The 15,367-nt window shown below is 40.4% G+C and overlaps 2 protein-coding genes across 4 annotated transcripts in view; both read left to right on the plus strand.

Annotated features, from left to right (window-relative positions):
* Positions 1 to 8,047: 8,047 nt before the first annotated feature.
* slc35g2b (solute carrier family 35 member G2b) lies at positions 8,048 to 11,468 on the plus strand. 2 transcript variants are annotated; one of them, XM_085763342.1, is made up of 2 exons: positions 8,048 to 8,552; positions 9,717 to 11,468. In XM_085763342.1, exon 2 carries the CDS (start codon positions 9,744 to 9,746, stop codon positions 10,995 to 10,997), a length of 1,254 nt encoding a protein of 417 aa, XP_085619468.1. In that variant the 5' UTR covers positions 8,048 to 8,552; positions 9,717 to 9,743; the 3' UTR covers positions 10,998 to 11,468. The 2 variants fall into 2 exon arrangements, with proteins under 2 accessions (XP_085619468.1, XP_085619469.1); XM_085763343.1 differs by having other exon boundaries at positions 8,290 to 8,466.
* Positions 11,469 to 13,391: 1,923 nt separating this feature from the next.
* nck1b (NCK adaptor protein 1b) overlaps positions 13,392 to 15,367 on the plus strand; it is a 29,713-nt gene continuing 27,737 nt past the window's right edge. The window contains exon 1 of one of the 2 annotated variants that reach the window (XM_085763345.1): positions 13,392 to 13,657. The gene's annotated coding sequence lies outside the window, so the exon portion shown is untranslated. Of the gene's footprint in view, positions 13,668 to 15,367 lie in introns of both variants that reach the window. The other variant, XM_085763346.1, reaches the window with a different exon arrangement.

Consider the following 15,367-nt stretch of genomic DNA (forward strand, 5'->3'; position numbering starts at 1 on the left):
CATGTGCATATTGCCCTTTGGGCTCCATTTGTATTTTCTGTGGGCTTGGCCAGAGAATGCACACACAGGACCTATATGGGTTGGCCCAGGATGAAGCAATTGGTAGTAAAAAAAAAAAAAAAACATCATCGAACATCAACAAGTTTTACTCTCGAACTGGGCCTATCCTCATAAAACAATGTGTATTCAAACCCTGGCCTGCATCATATATTCTCATTTTATGGACTGGCAATACCCGTGAGAGTGGATGGAATGGATGCTCTGTTTCACTTGTGGGGGCTCTAGTGAATCTATAATCTCCCTAATAAATCACCATGTTCCCTGACCTTCCTCACTCCCACCCATCTGTCTTCAGACAACACTGTTAGAATGATCTATTCTCTATCAAATAATGGATCAACATGATCCTCTGATAATCTGACCACAGATGACATCCTAATTATTGTCTCGTTTCACATGCTGTCATGGCACCAATGAGTCAGTTTTGGAAGAGGAGTCATCACAAAGTCATAACATCCCCCATCTTTCCTCTTCTCTCTCTGCTATTCAAGTGGGAGCCACATCAGGTACTGAGTGTGATAAATGCATCCGGTACCTGGGCAGCTTGTTTCGTAGCAGACCACGAATGACTTTGAAGGACACATTTATTCAAAGCTGCTGCAGTCAATCTGATATCCATTTGCTGTTGTTTGAGATTGATTTCATTTAGGCACTCACAGTGAAGGTGCACGCCTCAGTGGAATTTGTAAGAGGCGGATGATGTGTAAAACAGAATATCCTATCGATCCATTTTGCTCTTTAATGACTTTTTACAAGGGCTGTAGTATTGTGATACTGTCTCATCTCTGTGTGTTGTATCAGTGAGTTTTAAACAAATTCACAACGCTTTGCCTCAGTCTCTTGCACCTTTAGCAGCCAGGCAGAAATAGTTTGGTTCAAACTATTAATCACAGTATTTGTGACTACAGAGCTTGCTGCTGCCGGGTAGGTGAAATGTTCTCATCAAATGTGTTTGCATTTCATTCACAACAATCTCACAGTATTTTTGATTCCCAAGTGAAGACACCAAAGTTATACGATGAATATGAAGGCCTAAAACGTTCTAATGAAACAATGTTTAGAATGAGAAAGCGAAGAGTGGCTAAATGGATTGGGATTGCTGACATTGTCTTCATTACTGATTAATCAGTCATTGAATTTCAGGAGCCACTGATTTTTTACTTTCCTGCTTAAAAATAAGCACAAGAAATTCCCATTCTTGAGGATTGGATCTCACCATGAATCTGTAGTTGTTATACTGGCATCTGATTAACATATTGGATTCAGATACCATTTCTTGAGCTGACTGCTGCTGACCTCATGATCAATACCACTATTGATGTAGATGCATTTAGTTTTAACTGCAGGTGCGAGTTACACCATACTGATTTACAGCATCACACTGCAGCCTCTGCTGCTGCACTTACTCTCAGAAAACACTTTGATCAGTGTTGTTATTGTTGTGTGTTTCTACAGCAACTACGGCATGTAGTGCTCTCTCACACAGTGAGTGTGATTAATTCAGTCACAGTTTGGTTCGTTTTGCACCTCATGATTTCACTGGAGTCTCGTTTCGAGCTCTCCATAGCAGCGTGATGAATGCATCTTGACTTTGGGACATACTTTCGCATGTGCGGCTGCACTGAGATGACAATAAACACAGCAGAGCTACCTACTGAGTTCTCATACTGTCTACAATCCTTAAATCTCACTATGTAGCTTTACACTATGCCAGACGACAGACAGGACATTTGACAAAACAGTGGCCATGGCTGCATAATGATCCATTAACATATTTGCATAATTGCAACTCTGATGAATTGAGCAGAACATTTACTTTTGAATTGGGATCATAGGACACATCATATTTTTAATGGGCAGATGGATGCAAAGAAAAGGACATTGTGATGAGAGGAAGCGTCTAGTCTAAAGAGGCACATGCATTATGGATCAGCGTATCAGGCCTTACGGGCCAGTCGGTGGCACAAATCAGTCGGGGTTGAGGCACAGGCTAATCAAAACCAGGAATGGCCATGTCTTAATCACAGATTGCAGGAAGGTTAAACCACCTGGGGCAAAAACTGGATGTTTCTGTTCCAGATGGTCTTTCTGATGATATTTTAAGATGGAGAAGAGGAGGAGATTTTATTTGTAGTGCAGTGTATGTACTGTAAGGACATACTGTATTTTCTCTCAGATATGGTAGGTTTTTGTGATGGATCTGATTTCATTCCAGCCTAATAGCCTATTTCTCCAGTATTGCAAGGGAGATTGTATCCCGTTGAACAAGCATGACCCAGAGTTACTCAATCATTTGCTTGACTTGGTTTCACTGTCTATCCATGGTGAAACCTGAAGATGTCTCATCCACTTGTATCTACTCATATGAAGCTTTTTCAAACAACAGACGACACGGCTCACTGTCATTTCAGACTTGTCTACCTTTCTTCAAAGCGTCAGTGAGCCAGACAACCAAGCAGACCCCTTTCAACACGAATCTCAAAAAAGAAAGTGTTGAAGGTGTTGAAAGGAATGCGCTAGGCTACACCTGCTCAGATTCATTTCCACTCTCAGTGATGAGAAAGCATTTATCCAATGTCCACATTTCAAAGCATGTTCTCTTTGTCTAGTTACTACTCTCTGGTGCATTGGATTAGATCCCATACATAACATCTTGTTAAAACACTGTATAATTTAAAGCCATTTGCAGGTGCACAATTAATCCTGAACATGCCAGTGAAATAATCCCTAAAGCTTCCCACAGGATGAAAGTTGTGTAGTAAGGATGACAGGTGGAGAGTTTATTAACAGCAATGTAGTTTGTTTAAAGCATTCCCCGAGGCTGCTGTTAAGGGCCATTCTCATTCTCACTAATATAAAATAGTTTCTGAAGAAGCATCAGGGTGACTGGTGGGCAATTTATTAAGATTGGTTAGGCTACGTGTTCCCTGGTATCATATGAACAGGTGGAAAATGTAAAATTTCTATTTGGTATGCACAGGAATTTCCCGAAAGAAAAACTGTGTAGCTACTTGCTGTGGCCTATATTAGATCCTGCACAGTAGCCTATCCTATTTACATTCACAATTCACACCAGCCAGCTAACTATGAATTGTAGCATACATGTACAGTACAAAATATAGCTTAGCCTATAGAGAGAGCATGTAGGCCTTGCTAAGTATTTAAATATGTATACTAAAATAATCTTTCAGTAGGTAGCCTATACTATCCTACTATAATGTTAATTGTCTGGGTTATACTATCTTGCAGCCAGATGATTTCTAGTAGCTTACGGCTAACCTAGCTAATGTTGTTAAGATAACCACATTAGAAGACTAGGGGACATTATGCTACCAGTCATTTCAGTGTAGGTATGCACTATAGGGCCTAGGCAACATGGAAATATACATTACATATTTGGGAAATTATATACAGGAAACTGCCTGCAAAAGAATTGCAAAATGTCACAAATAATGTTTAAAACTTTGACACTAGCAGCTATTACTGTAAATGACAAGTTTCGTCAGGTCAGTCACAGAAACTAAATAAGGCCCATTTTAAAGTAACGCATCTGCTACTCACACTCATACAAGCTAATCAAACTCATAATAAGCTTACTGGGAGTAATAATAGTTTGCATCAAAATCCTCCCAAATGGTGCCGCAATTCAAAATTCTTTCAGAAGGATATTCATAAGCTTTACTAACTACTGAGTTATGGAGTGAGCTTGCTGAAAGAAAGAAAGAAAGAAAGAAAGAAAGAAAGAAAGAAAGAAAGAAAGAAAGAAAGAAAGAAAGAAAGAAAGAAAGAAAATGTACATCTGCTGGAAAGAAAATTAGCAGCTGCTGCTGCAGCTTCAGGATCCAATTATACTCGGCCTCGGCTGCTCTGATGAACTGATAATATCACAGTGAGGGAAAAATAATGTGTTGAAACTTCTCATTCGCTACAGTGGCTGTAAGTTTTATTGGTAGTGTGGATAGGATGCTGTCTCCTAATAATAAGATTGCCACAGTCTGCTAGCTAATTTCTTGGGTAGGTGTAAAATAGATAATTACTCATATAGCCTATGTGAACATGATGATTGCATTTAATTTAAATAAAGGAGCCTATCTTTTTATCATTCAATTGACTTTGGTGGTGTCTGATTGATTAAAGAGTCATTGATTTGTCAGAGATTACAGCTTCAAAGGTACAGTATTTACCTAACTATTGTCATTTAAATCCTTATGACAATATTCATCAGATTTTTCTATTCAGTGTTACTGGAGATACTGTATGTCCTAGCCATGCTAGCAGTGGCCAGGCACTCCACCACTTTGATCCAAATCCAACTATTGAATGGTTTAGAACTGAATACATGTGCTATGTAATGTAACATTTTGAACATCAACCTGTTAGTCTTGTCATATTAGCATGCCGATTTAGATTTGCCTCACATAGCTGTTCTAAAAATGGGGTTAGGGTTTCTAAAAGTCTAAAAACTGAAAGGAAACAAAGTTATGATCCGCATGACATTGTCTGATCTATGATTACACACCTTGCGAGCTTGATACATCTGTACTCCTTTTGAAATGAGAGAAGGGATCAATTGTTTTGTATCCTCGTTTGCTTTTTAGGTCAAAACAAGAGAGAATTTCTAAACAAGAAAGGAAGCCCCCCCTTCAGGAAAGTAGGAATCCTCTGATAGTCATACATAATTAAAGAGTTTTGATATAGAGCAAACTTCTGAGTTGGCCTATTTATGATTCATGGAAGTATGAGGCACTGTTTGATTTTGGATTCAGCAAATACACAGAAAACAAGTGCTATAGCTTGCCAGTTGGGATGATGGTAGTGTCAGGGCAATGGCTGCAGGTAATATCATGCTGCACACAGTTTAGCCTGGTCTTTGGCAGCTGGCTAAACACTGACTGTGTGTCCTCTCAGATAAAATTCAAATCTAACGGCCTTCAGCTTTCCATGAATAATCCTTGATTTATTCAGTGTCCATCCAGAGGAATTTACCTCTGTGAAGCAGAGAACAAGCTACAAAATATGAATTCAATTATGCATGCACACTGGTCTTGCTCAGAGCAGAATGCCAGACATGCTTGATCATATTCACTGTGGTAGTCTGAGACCTTGAGGTGAAAGAAACAAGAATCCCCATCTATTCTCTTCCCACTCACAAATTGCCTATTGGACTATCTTTATTTGCTCTATGTCGGTGACAAGCCTGCTCTAACCTTCTTCACCAGTCCTTAAAATTTCTGTGTAAGCCTGTCAGTCAGTCGACCAATAGAAGGGATGGAAGTTTGTTGTTTTCATCACTCCAGCCAATAAAAGGCAGATATAACTGCTTAATCAGTGACAGGTGGCCCAAGCCCCAGACAGAAGATAAATGAGCCGCATGTCCATTGTGACAGCTTTTTAGAGTGGTCATATTGGTAGAGGTAAGAAAACCAAAACTGATCAATACCTCAAGGCTTTCATTTTCCCCCCCAAATACGCTAATCAACAAACCAACGGGGGTAGCACAGAATTTCATTTTCAGGAGAAAAGAAGAAAGAAGAAAAGAGTGAGGGATATATGATGCAATGGTTGCAGAGCCAGGTAGGCAATTACAGCTTGTGTGCTTTTGAGTAACTATAGCTGCAACGGCCTTTAGCCTGTGGAATATCTAAAAAAGGGCTTACAGACACATAAATGAAAACACATGAAATGTCAACTAAGCAAAAGTGCAGAGTATGTACTTCGTCGTGAAATGCCCTTTCTTATCTGCTGGCTTTGAAACAGAATTAATTAGATAAGGCAGTCGAGCTAAACTTTTATTTCCAAGGTGAAATAATTGTATTGGTGTTGCTTTTGTCAACCTCCAAATATTTGTGAGTTTGATTCGTCACAGCAAATGTAGCTACAAAGTTTACACATGATTTCCCCCACTGATTAACAGTGCAAATGGAGTGTTGTTATAGTGCATGCTTACACAAATTATTAAAAACATCAGCTACAAATTTTTATTGTCCTAATATCAACCTGTTGTGCAAAGACATTGCATTAAAACTTGGCACATTACAGTAACAAATTTACTAGAATTTGACCTTCTATAGTCACCTTCAGTATTGATGTCTGTTTTGAATTGTTCTCATCCACACATTAACTTGCATTTGCTTAGTTACAATATGTTGTAAGATTAGACATGGGATATAAGCTACAGCCTATTGTACATATCTTACTTTTTATAGTTGACTATACAACTGATAGCATCTGCCAGTGGCGCTTTGGATTATGAGAGCATAACGTGTTGTCATCTCCCTTGAGATAGTGAATAGAGCAGATTCACTCCCCTGTTAAGTGAGATTATGAAAAACTCTCTATTTCTCCTCTTCATCACTCAGAGTTTTTCCATCAAGAAAATCATAAATGAACCTCCATGAATTACTTATGTCACAATTAGCCTATATATAAAATGAGAAGATGCTGCACTATTGCTACCGAATGTGCATTGTGGTTCAGTGAGCTGTGAGGCAGTTTGGAGTATAGTGGGGGTTTTTTATGTTTAGTTTTTCTCTCTCAGCTTATTCCTGTGGCACAGACAGTGTACGCTTAAACAGTTACAGCTTCATACACACCCCAGTAGTCAATTCTGAAAAGCCACATGTGGAAAATGTAATTGTGCTTTTGTTAGCTAAATAATGTCGGCTAAAATAAAACAAAAATTGCAAGCAGATAATATGAAAGAATATGGAAGCTCACCAACAGTAACATAGACTGTACAAAGGTTAAAAGTATCTGCCTTAGCCTGTAGGTGAAATTTCTTATCATTTGGACAAAGCCAGGCTAGCCCTTTAATCTTTCACCCAGCCTTTATGCTAAGCTAAAGCTAATTGTCTCCCGGCTGTATTCAGATTTAATGAGCAGACATGAGCAGGGGTATCAATTGTACCACCAAATTCCCAGCGGGAAAACGAATAAGAATATTTCCCAAAATGTTACAACACTTTAGATACATTCTTCAATATCCCAGTCACAGTATACGAGAATGGAAATATGAATTAAATATGAATAAATGTGATAATAATGATAACTGTGAAACACACCATATGACAAACCCAGGAGGTTTAATTATATTCCAATAATTATTCACCCATCCTTCATTATAGGCAAATGCACTTAACTATGCACTTTACCAACATGTTATGTGACTATTCTTCCTAACCCTAAGATGATAAAATAATAACACACTGCTATTATTTTGCACACCAAATAGGTCAATTATATGCCTTATACTATATTCCCTGCTGTCAGATTTATGTTGACTCCTAAGAGCTGAGTGTAAATGTTGACACAGAGTTAATTGCCACAGCATCACAAATCACTATCCTGTGTACCAATTAAAAAAACAGTCATGTTCCAGAGGCAGTGGCAGCTTGTGGCAGTGCGATCTATATTACAACTGCGGTTCCTGTTGCATTGCCTGAGGGGTAAACTGAATGAACAATCTAATTTTAGTGCTTTCAACTCCCCCCCATCTTGAAGTGGCTATAAATTTATGTCTACATTTCGTCAACCTGCACTCAGCACATGCCACCCACCTTTTCGCTGCTGTGTGAGGTTGTTTTACATCAGTACTTTTATGTTTGACCTCATTTATGCAAAAGAGATCATTTTATGAAAGTGATTTAAAGAAAGTACTGTTCTCAGGAAAAACTCTCATGAGAGTCTTCTTGGTGCAAATGAGAGGATTCGAGAGAGGATTATGGGATTTCCCAATCACTTTTAGCTGTGACACAAAATTAAAGAAATAGTCATCTTCAAGTTCAACATATATCTATTAATATGTAATAATCAGACTTATAGCAGGGAGTAAACCCCGCCCTTTAGGCATGACTTTTCTTACATGTGAAGTGCATGTTGAACATGATTGCAATCTGTTATGCCCTTCATTTCATCATAATTAATGCAGATGGCAGATTCAAATCTTCCATTTAACGTGGATGGATAATCTTATGAACACAATGATGATGATGGTGGTGATGATGACTGCCAGACCGACGCACATCCCTTTCCCCTTCTGAGAGATGACGAATTTGAGCGCGGACTATAGGTGGGAAACAGTCTCGGAGAAGAGGAGCGGGAGGAGAAACCACTGGCGGTGACAGCGACAGTTGCTTCTCTCTCCCCCCCCAAACCCCCCATCACCATCACCACCACAACTGCCCCCTCCCGTTTCAGCTTCTTCTTCTTCATCATCTTCATCATCGTCACCATCAGCAGCAGCAGCCGCTTCAGCTTCATCAGCGACAGAGGCAGAGGAGGCAGGAGCAGCGTCCATCGACACAGCCTGGAGAACAAATAAGCAGCACGCATCTTGAAGAGGCGAGAGGCGAGAGGCGCTCCATGCGAGGGGGAAGATGGGGAAATGGCAGTTGCAGTTGACCAAATGTAAGGATCAAGAAATCAAACGAGATCTCCACTTATGACACAAACCCGGGTTTATGCATCAATAGGAACTTTTTAAAGAACAAACGGTAAGACATTTTACGCTATACAGCACTCAATTAACAGGCTACTATAATAGGCGTAAAGGTTGTGAAAATGTGCCAGGTTTTCTAAAAAGGTTTTCAATGCACAATACACGATTAGCCTAAACGAACATCTGTTCATTTTGTATTTCCTATTTTTTAGGAAATTCCCAGTAAATACTGATTTTGTTTCTGTTTTTTTAATCTTTTTAATTAAGACATTGTTAAATGGGCTTTCCTTTCTTGAGTACATGCAACGTTTTCTTGACGCCTTTCTTTTTATACCGTCATTATTTGCCGTCGGTTATTGTGAAGGCTCAAGTGAATATTATTGTGCATTATATGTCAAAAACGAGGAACAACATGAAAAAGGAGAGAAGGCGAATAAGAGTATCTATCTGCCCCCTTGTGGTTTTGATTCATGTCACTGTATGTCCCATGGGATTGGGGGGAAAAGATGAATGATCGTAGGAATAATTTTGAAAAAACCTTTCGCAGGCTGAACAGTGATGTTCATTTTTAACTCTTTAGTTTTCATTGTTGTTGTTTTTTACACATAATTTCCTCAGTTTTAAGGACAATCTGTAATCTCATAATTGTTTGCTTTGTAGAGGATGATAAATTAGAAATATAGCTATCTATTTTGAAGGAACCAATCAAAGTACTCAACACCATTTAACCCTTTCACACAGACCTTTTTTCTACTGCTAATTTATGGTGTGCCTCTCCATTCATCTCTTAAGTGGCCCACATTCATGTATCATCCCCTCTGTGGTTTCCTGTTATGTAATTTCATCCCCATCAGACTGCATCAGCCTCAGAATGTTTGCTGCTTGGATTATATGAGCTTGCATGGGATATATATATATATAAATATATATATATATATATATATAAATATATATATATATATATATATAGAAGAAAGTCAACAGGAGTGAAGCTAGGAGGAGCAACAAGGGGTGAGATAGGGGTGATAAGACTATGCTTTGTGTGTGTGTGAGTGTGACAGCACGTGTGCATTTTATATGTGTGTGTGGATGTAGAGGATGGACACTGGGAAAACAGGTTATGCAGAAAAATAAAATCAATTTTTACTGAGTAGAAAAATGTGAGTATTCAAATGTTTTAGTGCTACTATGCTGAAATGATTTCCACTTCATTTTTTAGACTACTCCCTCTGACGCCTGAAGAAACATGGATGGAGCTTCATCCTCCCTCCAGTACGGATCAAAAAAGCGGGTTAAGATTCACCCAGACACAGTGACGGTGAAATATGCCACTCACTTTCCCCAGCCTGGCGATGAAGGCTACGACGACGCGCCGTCTTTCGAGGACTTTGGAGCCTTTGCGGAAGCTAATGTGGGGAAGAGACTGGTATCAGACAGTAAAAGCGGCAGGACTTTCTTTGGAACCATGGAGACGCAGCCTAAGCAGCAGCCAAGCGTGCAAAGAGACAAGGGGGTTGGAGGCCAGCTGGCTAGCTTTGGCGAGGCGAATGTGTTGGCCTCCAGGGTGACCTGGATGGCCCTGTTTGGGGCCGCGGTGGCTCACGGTTGTGTGGCACTGATTACCCGTTTAGCAGCCGACCGCTCCAAGGTGCCCTCCCTCGAGCTACTATTCATTCGCTCTGTGATCCAAGTGCTGTCCATCCTGGTTGTCTTCTACTACCACGAGGCCCCCTTTGGCCCTAAGGGCTACCGTCTGCGTCTCTTCTTCTACGGCGTCTGCAACGTAATTTCCATCACCTGCGCCTACACCTCTTTTGCCATAGTACCACCCAGTAATGGCACCATCATGTGGCGTGCCTCTACCACAGTCTTCAGTGCAGTGCTGGCCTTCCTGCTCCTGGATGAGAGGCTGGGCTACACGGATGTGGTCACAGTGGTGGGAAGCGTGTTTGGTCTGTGCCTGGTCATGGTGCCAAACGTAGCAGATGAGGAGAAGTCCAGGCTGACCTTTTGGAAGGAGGCCTTTGGCTACACAATGACAGTGATGGCCGGTTTGACAGCTGCCCTCTCCATGATCGTCTACAGAGCCATCAAGGAGCGTGTCAGCATGTGGACGGCGCTCTTTACCTTCGGCTGGACAGGCACAGTGTGGGGTGCCTCCACCATGTTTGTCATGCAGGAGCCCATCATTCCTCTAGATGCGGAGACCTGGGGCTATTTAATCGGGATCTGTATCTGCTCCACCGTGGCGTTCCTCGGAGTATACTATGCTCTAAACAAGTTTCATCCAGCCTTAGTTAGTACCGTGCAGCACCTAGAGATCGTGGTCGCCATGTTCCTCCAGCTCATTGTTCTGAGGATGATCCCGTCCGTCTACGACGTCATCGGAGGCCTGGTCATCATGATCAGCGTGTTCACCCTAACAGGAGTCAAGCTGTACAGGGTGAGCAGGGCCATTCGACAGGATTATCAAGAAATCCTAGACTCACCCATCAAATGAGTTTAGAAATGTCGGTCTATTTGTTTACAATGTTGCTTGGTTGTGCAATTTAAAGAATGTCTGATGATTTTGTATTGTTGTGTTGTTGGAAGAGTGCCAGTTGTGTAACTAATGTCTTAATATTTGTGTGTGAAATAAGAGACAAATGTAATATGGTGACTGTTTCCCCATGATAATACTGCTTTAATGTCAAATTGTATCACAGACCAACATGTCAGGAAAAAAGAGTCCATTTAACTTTTGTGATTATTATTATTTTTGGTTCCAACATTTGAATTGGGTCTTGTGAGTGGCAGAGTAAGAAGATTATTATAATGATATGCACCTTTTCTAGTCATGACATCAGCAAGGTGTGCCGTATCCCTCTCTTTTCACACTGCCACACTTGTCACAATGTGTAAATGTCAGCCCAGAAATCATTCATACAAGGAATCAACGAATAAAAATGAATATCACAAACCTTTCATAAAATAACTGGTATTGATTTTCTTAGCTAAGCTGATTTTCTGCTAAAATCTGTTGCTGCTGCCATATATCCTCCTATTCTTCCAGGAACATTGGAAGATATAGAGACCTTTAGTTGCTGGGGTAAAGGCCTGTCAAATACACTATAACTGAGATGGTTCTTATCAAAATATACAAGTAGACATTACAAGTCTCTTTTACTGCCTCTAATATATGCTCTGGCCACAGCAGCTGGTTTATACTTAACACAAGTGATTATGTCCCTGGACGCTGCCTCTGTTTACTTTCAGACGCATATCAGGCTAATGCCCAGAGGCAGGTGCACTGTATTGAATTAAAGTCCCCTTTAACAACATGAGAACATCTGCTTTTTCTGAGGAGGACATTTCCTTTCTCTGTGGCCAGTGCAGTCAGTCTCTGTGATTCCCCTGGGGCAAAAACAACAGTGATGGAATGAAATAAGGACATAACGATGTTGCAGAGTGGATGGAAAAGGACATGTTGCATGTTCAAAACTGACACAGCATGTATGTTACACCAACAGCCCAGCAGGTGGCATTCACAAACCACTTCATTACTCTGAGTAAGCAGAAGTAATTAGTGGGTAGGGTAATTAGTTGTATGTATAGTGATCTGTATTATTCAGCTAAATATATATTTTTTTCATCATCATCACAATTGTAACACACTTCATTTCAACAGCTGCATTATTTCACCGATGTATGGCTGACTGTTCCACAAACAGTATCGGATCCGATCAAGTATAATACCTATTTGACCATGACATGAATGTGTAACATATTTACACAAAAACAGGAAGTTATCAGTCTTGTGGTTTTAACCACTCATGTGAGCAATGGTGTTTCTGATTTCAAACAATACGTGTAATGACAATCGACTATCTCTGATGTCACAGTGAATAAAATGGTGAGTAAACTACAAGCTCCATTCATTTGCAATGAGATGTGAAGTTGTTGTTTATTTAAAAAAAAAAAAAAAAAATACTGTTATTATGTCGCAGTTTTTAAAATGCTGTGGTCAGTGGCGCTGGGGTTGATTTTTCAAACTAAAAAGGTGAGTAAGCAGAGAGAAAGTAGGTTTTCCTAGTCATATTATTTTGCTTTCAGATCAGGGTTTGGGTGTTGAAAGCAGAATACATGTAGAGGCCCATCTGTTTGAGCAGGAAACAGACTGCATCCTGCAGAGAGCTGCACAACCATCCAAACTACTCTGCAACTCTCTTCACCACCGACATGTTTATTAGACGTACCATCATTTCCCAGGAGGAGCTCAAATGGAATTTAATGATGAGTTATTGTATGAATGTGTGTGTGTGTGTGTGTGTGTGTTTTGCATGGTGCAGATGACAGCAATGTTCACAAACACCAGAATAACAGACTTTTCATGTAGTCTATAAATAGAGTCACTTCTTCACAGTTTAAGGATGATTTGACAGCTGAGTTAGGACAAGGAGGAGGTTTCTTTTTTGACTTAACTTCTTAGGTGATTGTTTCATCTGATTTGTGACAAGCTTAAGTTTTCTTTGCATATTTCCCCGCAGTAAGAATAACGTTACATTTAATGGAAAAAAGTCTTACAACATAAGGGACATAGGAGGAAGCCTGTGTTGAAGTGCTTGAGAGGCTTCTAGTGCAACTTGAATTTGCACAGCTTTTTCCTGAGAATTATTAATTAGTGGTAAGATTAAAATAAGAGTAAATCATAAAACAAATTTCTTTTTAATCTCTTTCTGCATTTTATTTACAAGTTTCTGCTGGTTCGCTCTTTAAGCCTCCTAAGGAGAAAAAAAACATGATGGATGCTTATGGGAATGCAAAACATCAGCAGCTGCAGTGTGATTGACTGACGGCGCCACGAACCAATCAAAAGAGAGCCAAGTCATCTGCAGCCAATGGGGTGCGAGTGGGCGGGACCTGTGTGAACAGCTTGTGTAGCTGCTGCTAGCCTTAGCCTAGCCGTGCTGTTCAGCAATGACATGCTTTGATATAGAAATGCTATTCCAACGGGGCACAGCGTCTCATCAGCTAGGCTAGCTTGTTGGAGTGGGGGAAAAAACAGCTAGGAGTCTAGACATCACTTGTATGCATCAAGTCTCAGTCTGTGTGACGCCTCTAACACATAAAAAAAAAACGTCTCCCAAAAGGACACAAGAAAAGGTGGCCGTCAGGAATCAGGTAAGACGTGGTGTGACTGAACGGGGTTTGAATCCGAGCTATCCCTCTCTCTCTCACACAGGAGCTACAGGCTAGCGGCGTCTGCTATCCTTGAATTCACCGAGTAATGTTAAAAACTCACGTCGGCTAACAGCTAACTGTGAGCCCAGACAAAACCAGTCTGTCTCCCTGCCAACATGGCCAACATAACTGTAACCCAGCGGGGCTGTAGCCGTTAACGCGGCTGTTGCCGAGATTTTTTTCCTCCTAACCGTGAAAATGCAATTTTTTTTTTGTGTGTGTCAGTTTTCTTAGCCAGGTTCACGTTAGCCGAGTTTAGGTAGCGTGACACGCTGTCAAGCTTAAGTTACAAGTGAAAAGCTCAAATAAAAACTGCTGCACTGCTTTTTAATGTATTGGGGCCACATACAGTGCACCACGTTAACGCTTTTTTTTTTTTTTTTTCTGAGGCTGTAAAACGCAGAGGGGACGCCTTTTAATGGCATCTACAGTACATGGTTTACAACGTTTACAACGCAAAGAGCATCTTCTGATTTGCTGCATTCAATGTCCTGTTGCATTATCAGAGATTTCGTGTGTGAATTTATTTTAAAGTAACTAATACTGAAGTTTAAGTTTCTGGGTGTTGTGCACTGATTAAGTCTTTCCAAAACATGAACTTTTGTGAAGAGTCATAGGCTACATTGTAATTGTAATCACGGTATTGCCTCTCGTTTTGCTTACTAATGGGGCCTTTTGTTGATGAATTTGCAGCATTTTCATTATTGATCTATATATGAATTATATGTTCCAGTTAATATAGAAATAGTAGTTTTGTATTTTCAGTGAAATTTCAGCTGACCAACAGTACCAAACCTTTATTCTGCATATATGACATGCAGCAACAAAAAGAGCACACCTGGGTATGCTTTTTGTATGCTTATTCAGCTTAATAAGTTACCTAAACAGGTAGCCTTTAGTTACCAAAACTGATTCTGTTTTTATCTTGTGTTCAACCAACTGAAAATTTCACCTCTAATTCAAGTAGAGAAACCAGCGGCTGCATGGTTGGCACATGGACTGTGCAAGTGAAATCACTTCTGTTTTTTTGGGAGAGGTTGTAGATAATTGCTCCCTCTGTTTATCTCCCAACATTGTTTCTACCTTACACAACCAAAGCCAGACTAAATGTCATGCTTCAGTAGCACAATGGGCGATAAAGCTGTGTAATTGTTGGCTTATGTTTGTGTGACCTGTTAAAAAAACTTGAAACATTTACCAGATTAATATGACTTGAGTGTGTTATCGCACCGTCGTTAATTCAAGATATGTGGTCGGATTTAATTGAATGACTCTTAAGAGGGTGGCATGTGTGACTTCCCAGATGGCAAAGGGGGGTTAGGTCTTTTGCAGTTGCTGAATAGTACAGTTTCTGTAATTATTGTCACACTGACAGACCTCTTCACAGCCTCTCATTAAGGTTTTCAGGGAGGTGAGAGGCGGGTAGAGGGACATTTGGTTTGCTGTGGCTCTGTTCTCAGTGGGAGTCAAAGGGAGGGGAGCCACAGTTTTCAGAGAGAGAGGGAGAGATGGTGGAAACATGTGTATCAGCATGATTTGCCTGAAGGCTGATATTACATTTCTCTTCAGTGTTGAGGCCAATATGGAAGGCGTGAAAATGGCCATTAGGACACCTATTGAGAAAATTTGCAGCTATCAGCTTCCAGGTCA

The sequence above is a fragment of the Trachurus japonicus genome, chromosome 20 (assembly GCF_045865225.1).
Source record: "Trachurus japonicus isolate A0001 chromosome 20, Traja_1.0".
Classification (NCBI taxonomy): domain Eukaryota; kingdom Metazoa; phylum Chordata; class Actinopteri; order Carangiformes; family Carangidae; genus Trachurus; species Trachurus japonicus.

What these genes read in the sequence shown, in the direction of transcription:
- slc35g2b (XM_085763342.1), top strand. Translation starts at nt 9,744, where the DNA reads ATGGATGGAGCTTCATCCTCCCTCCAGTACGGATCAAAAAAGCGGGTT.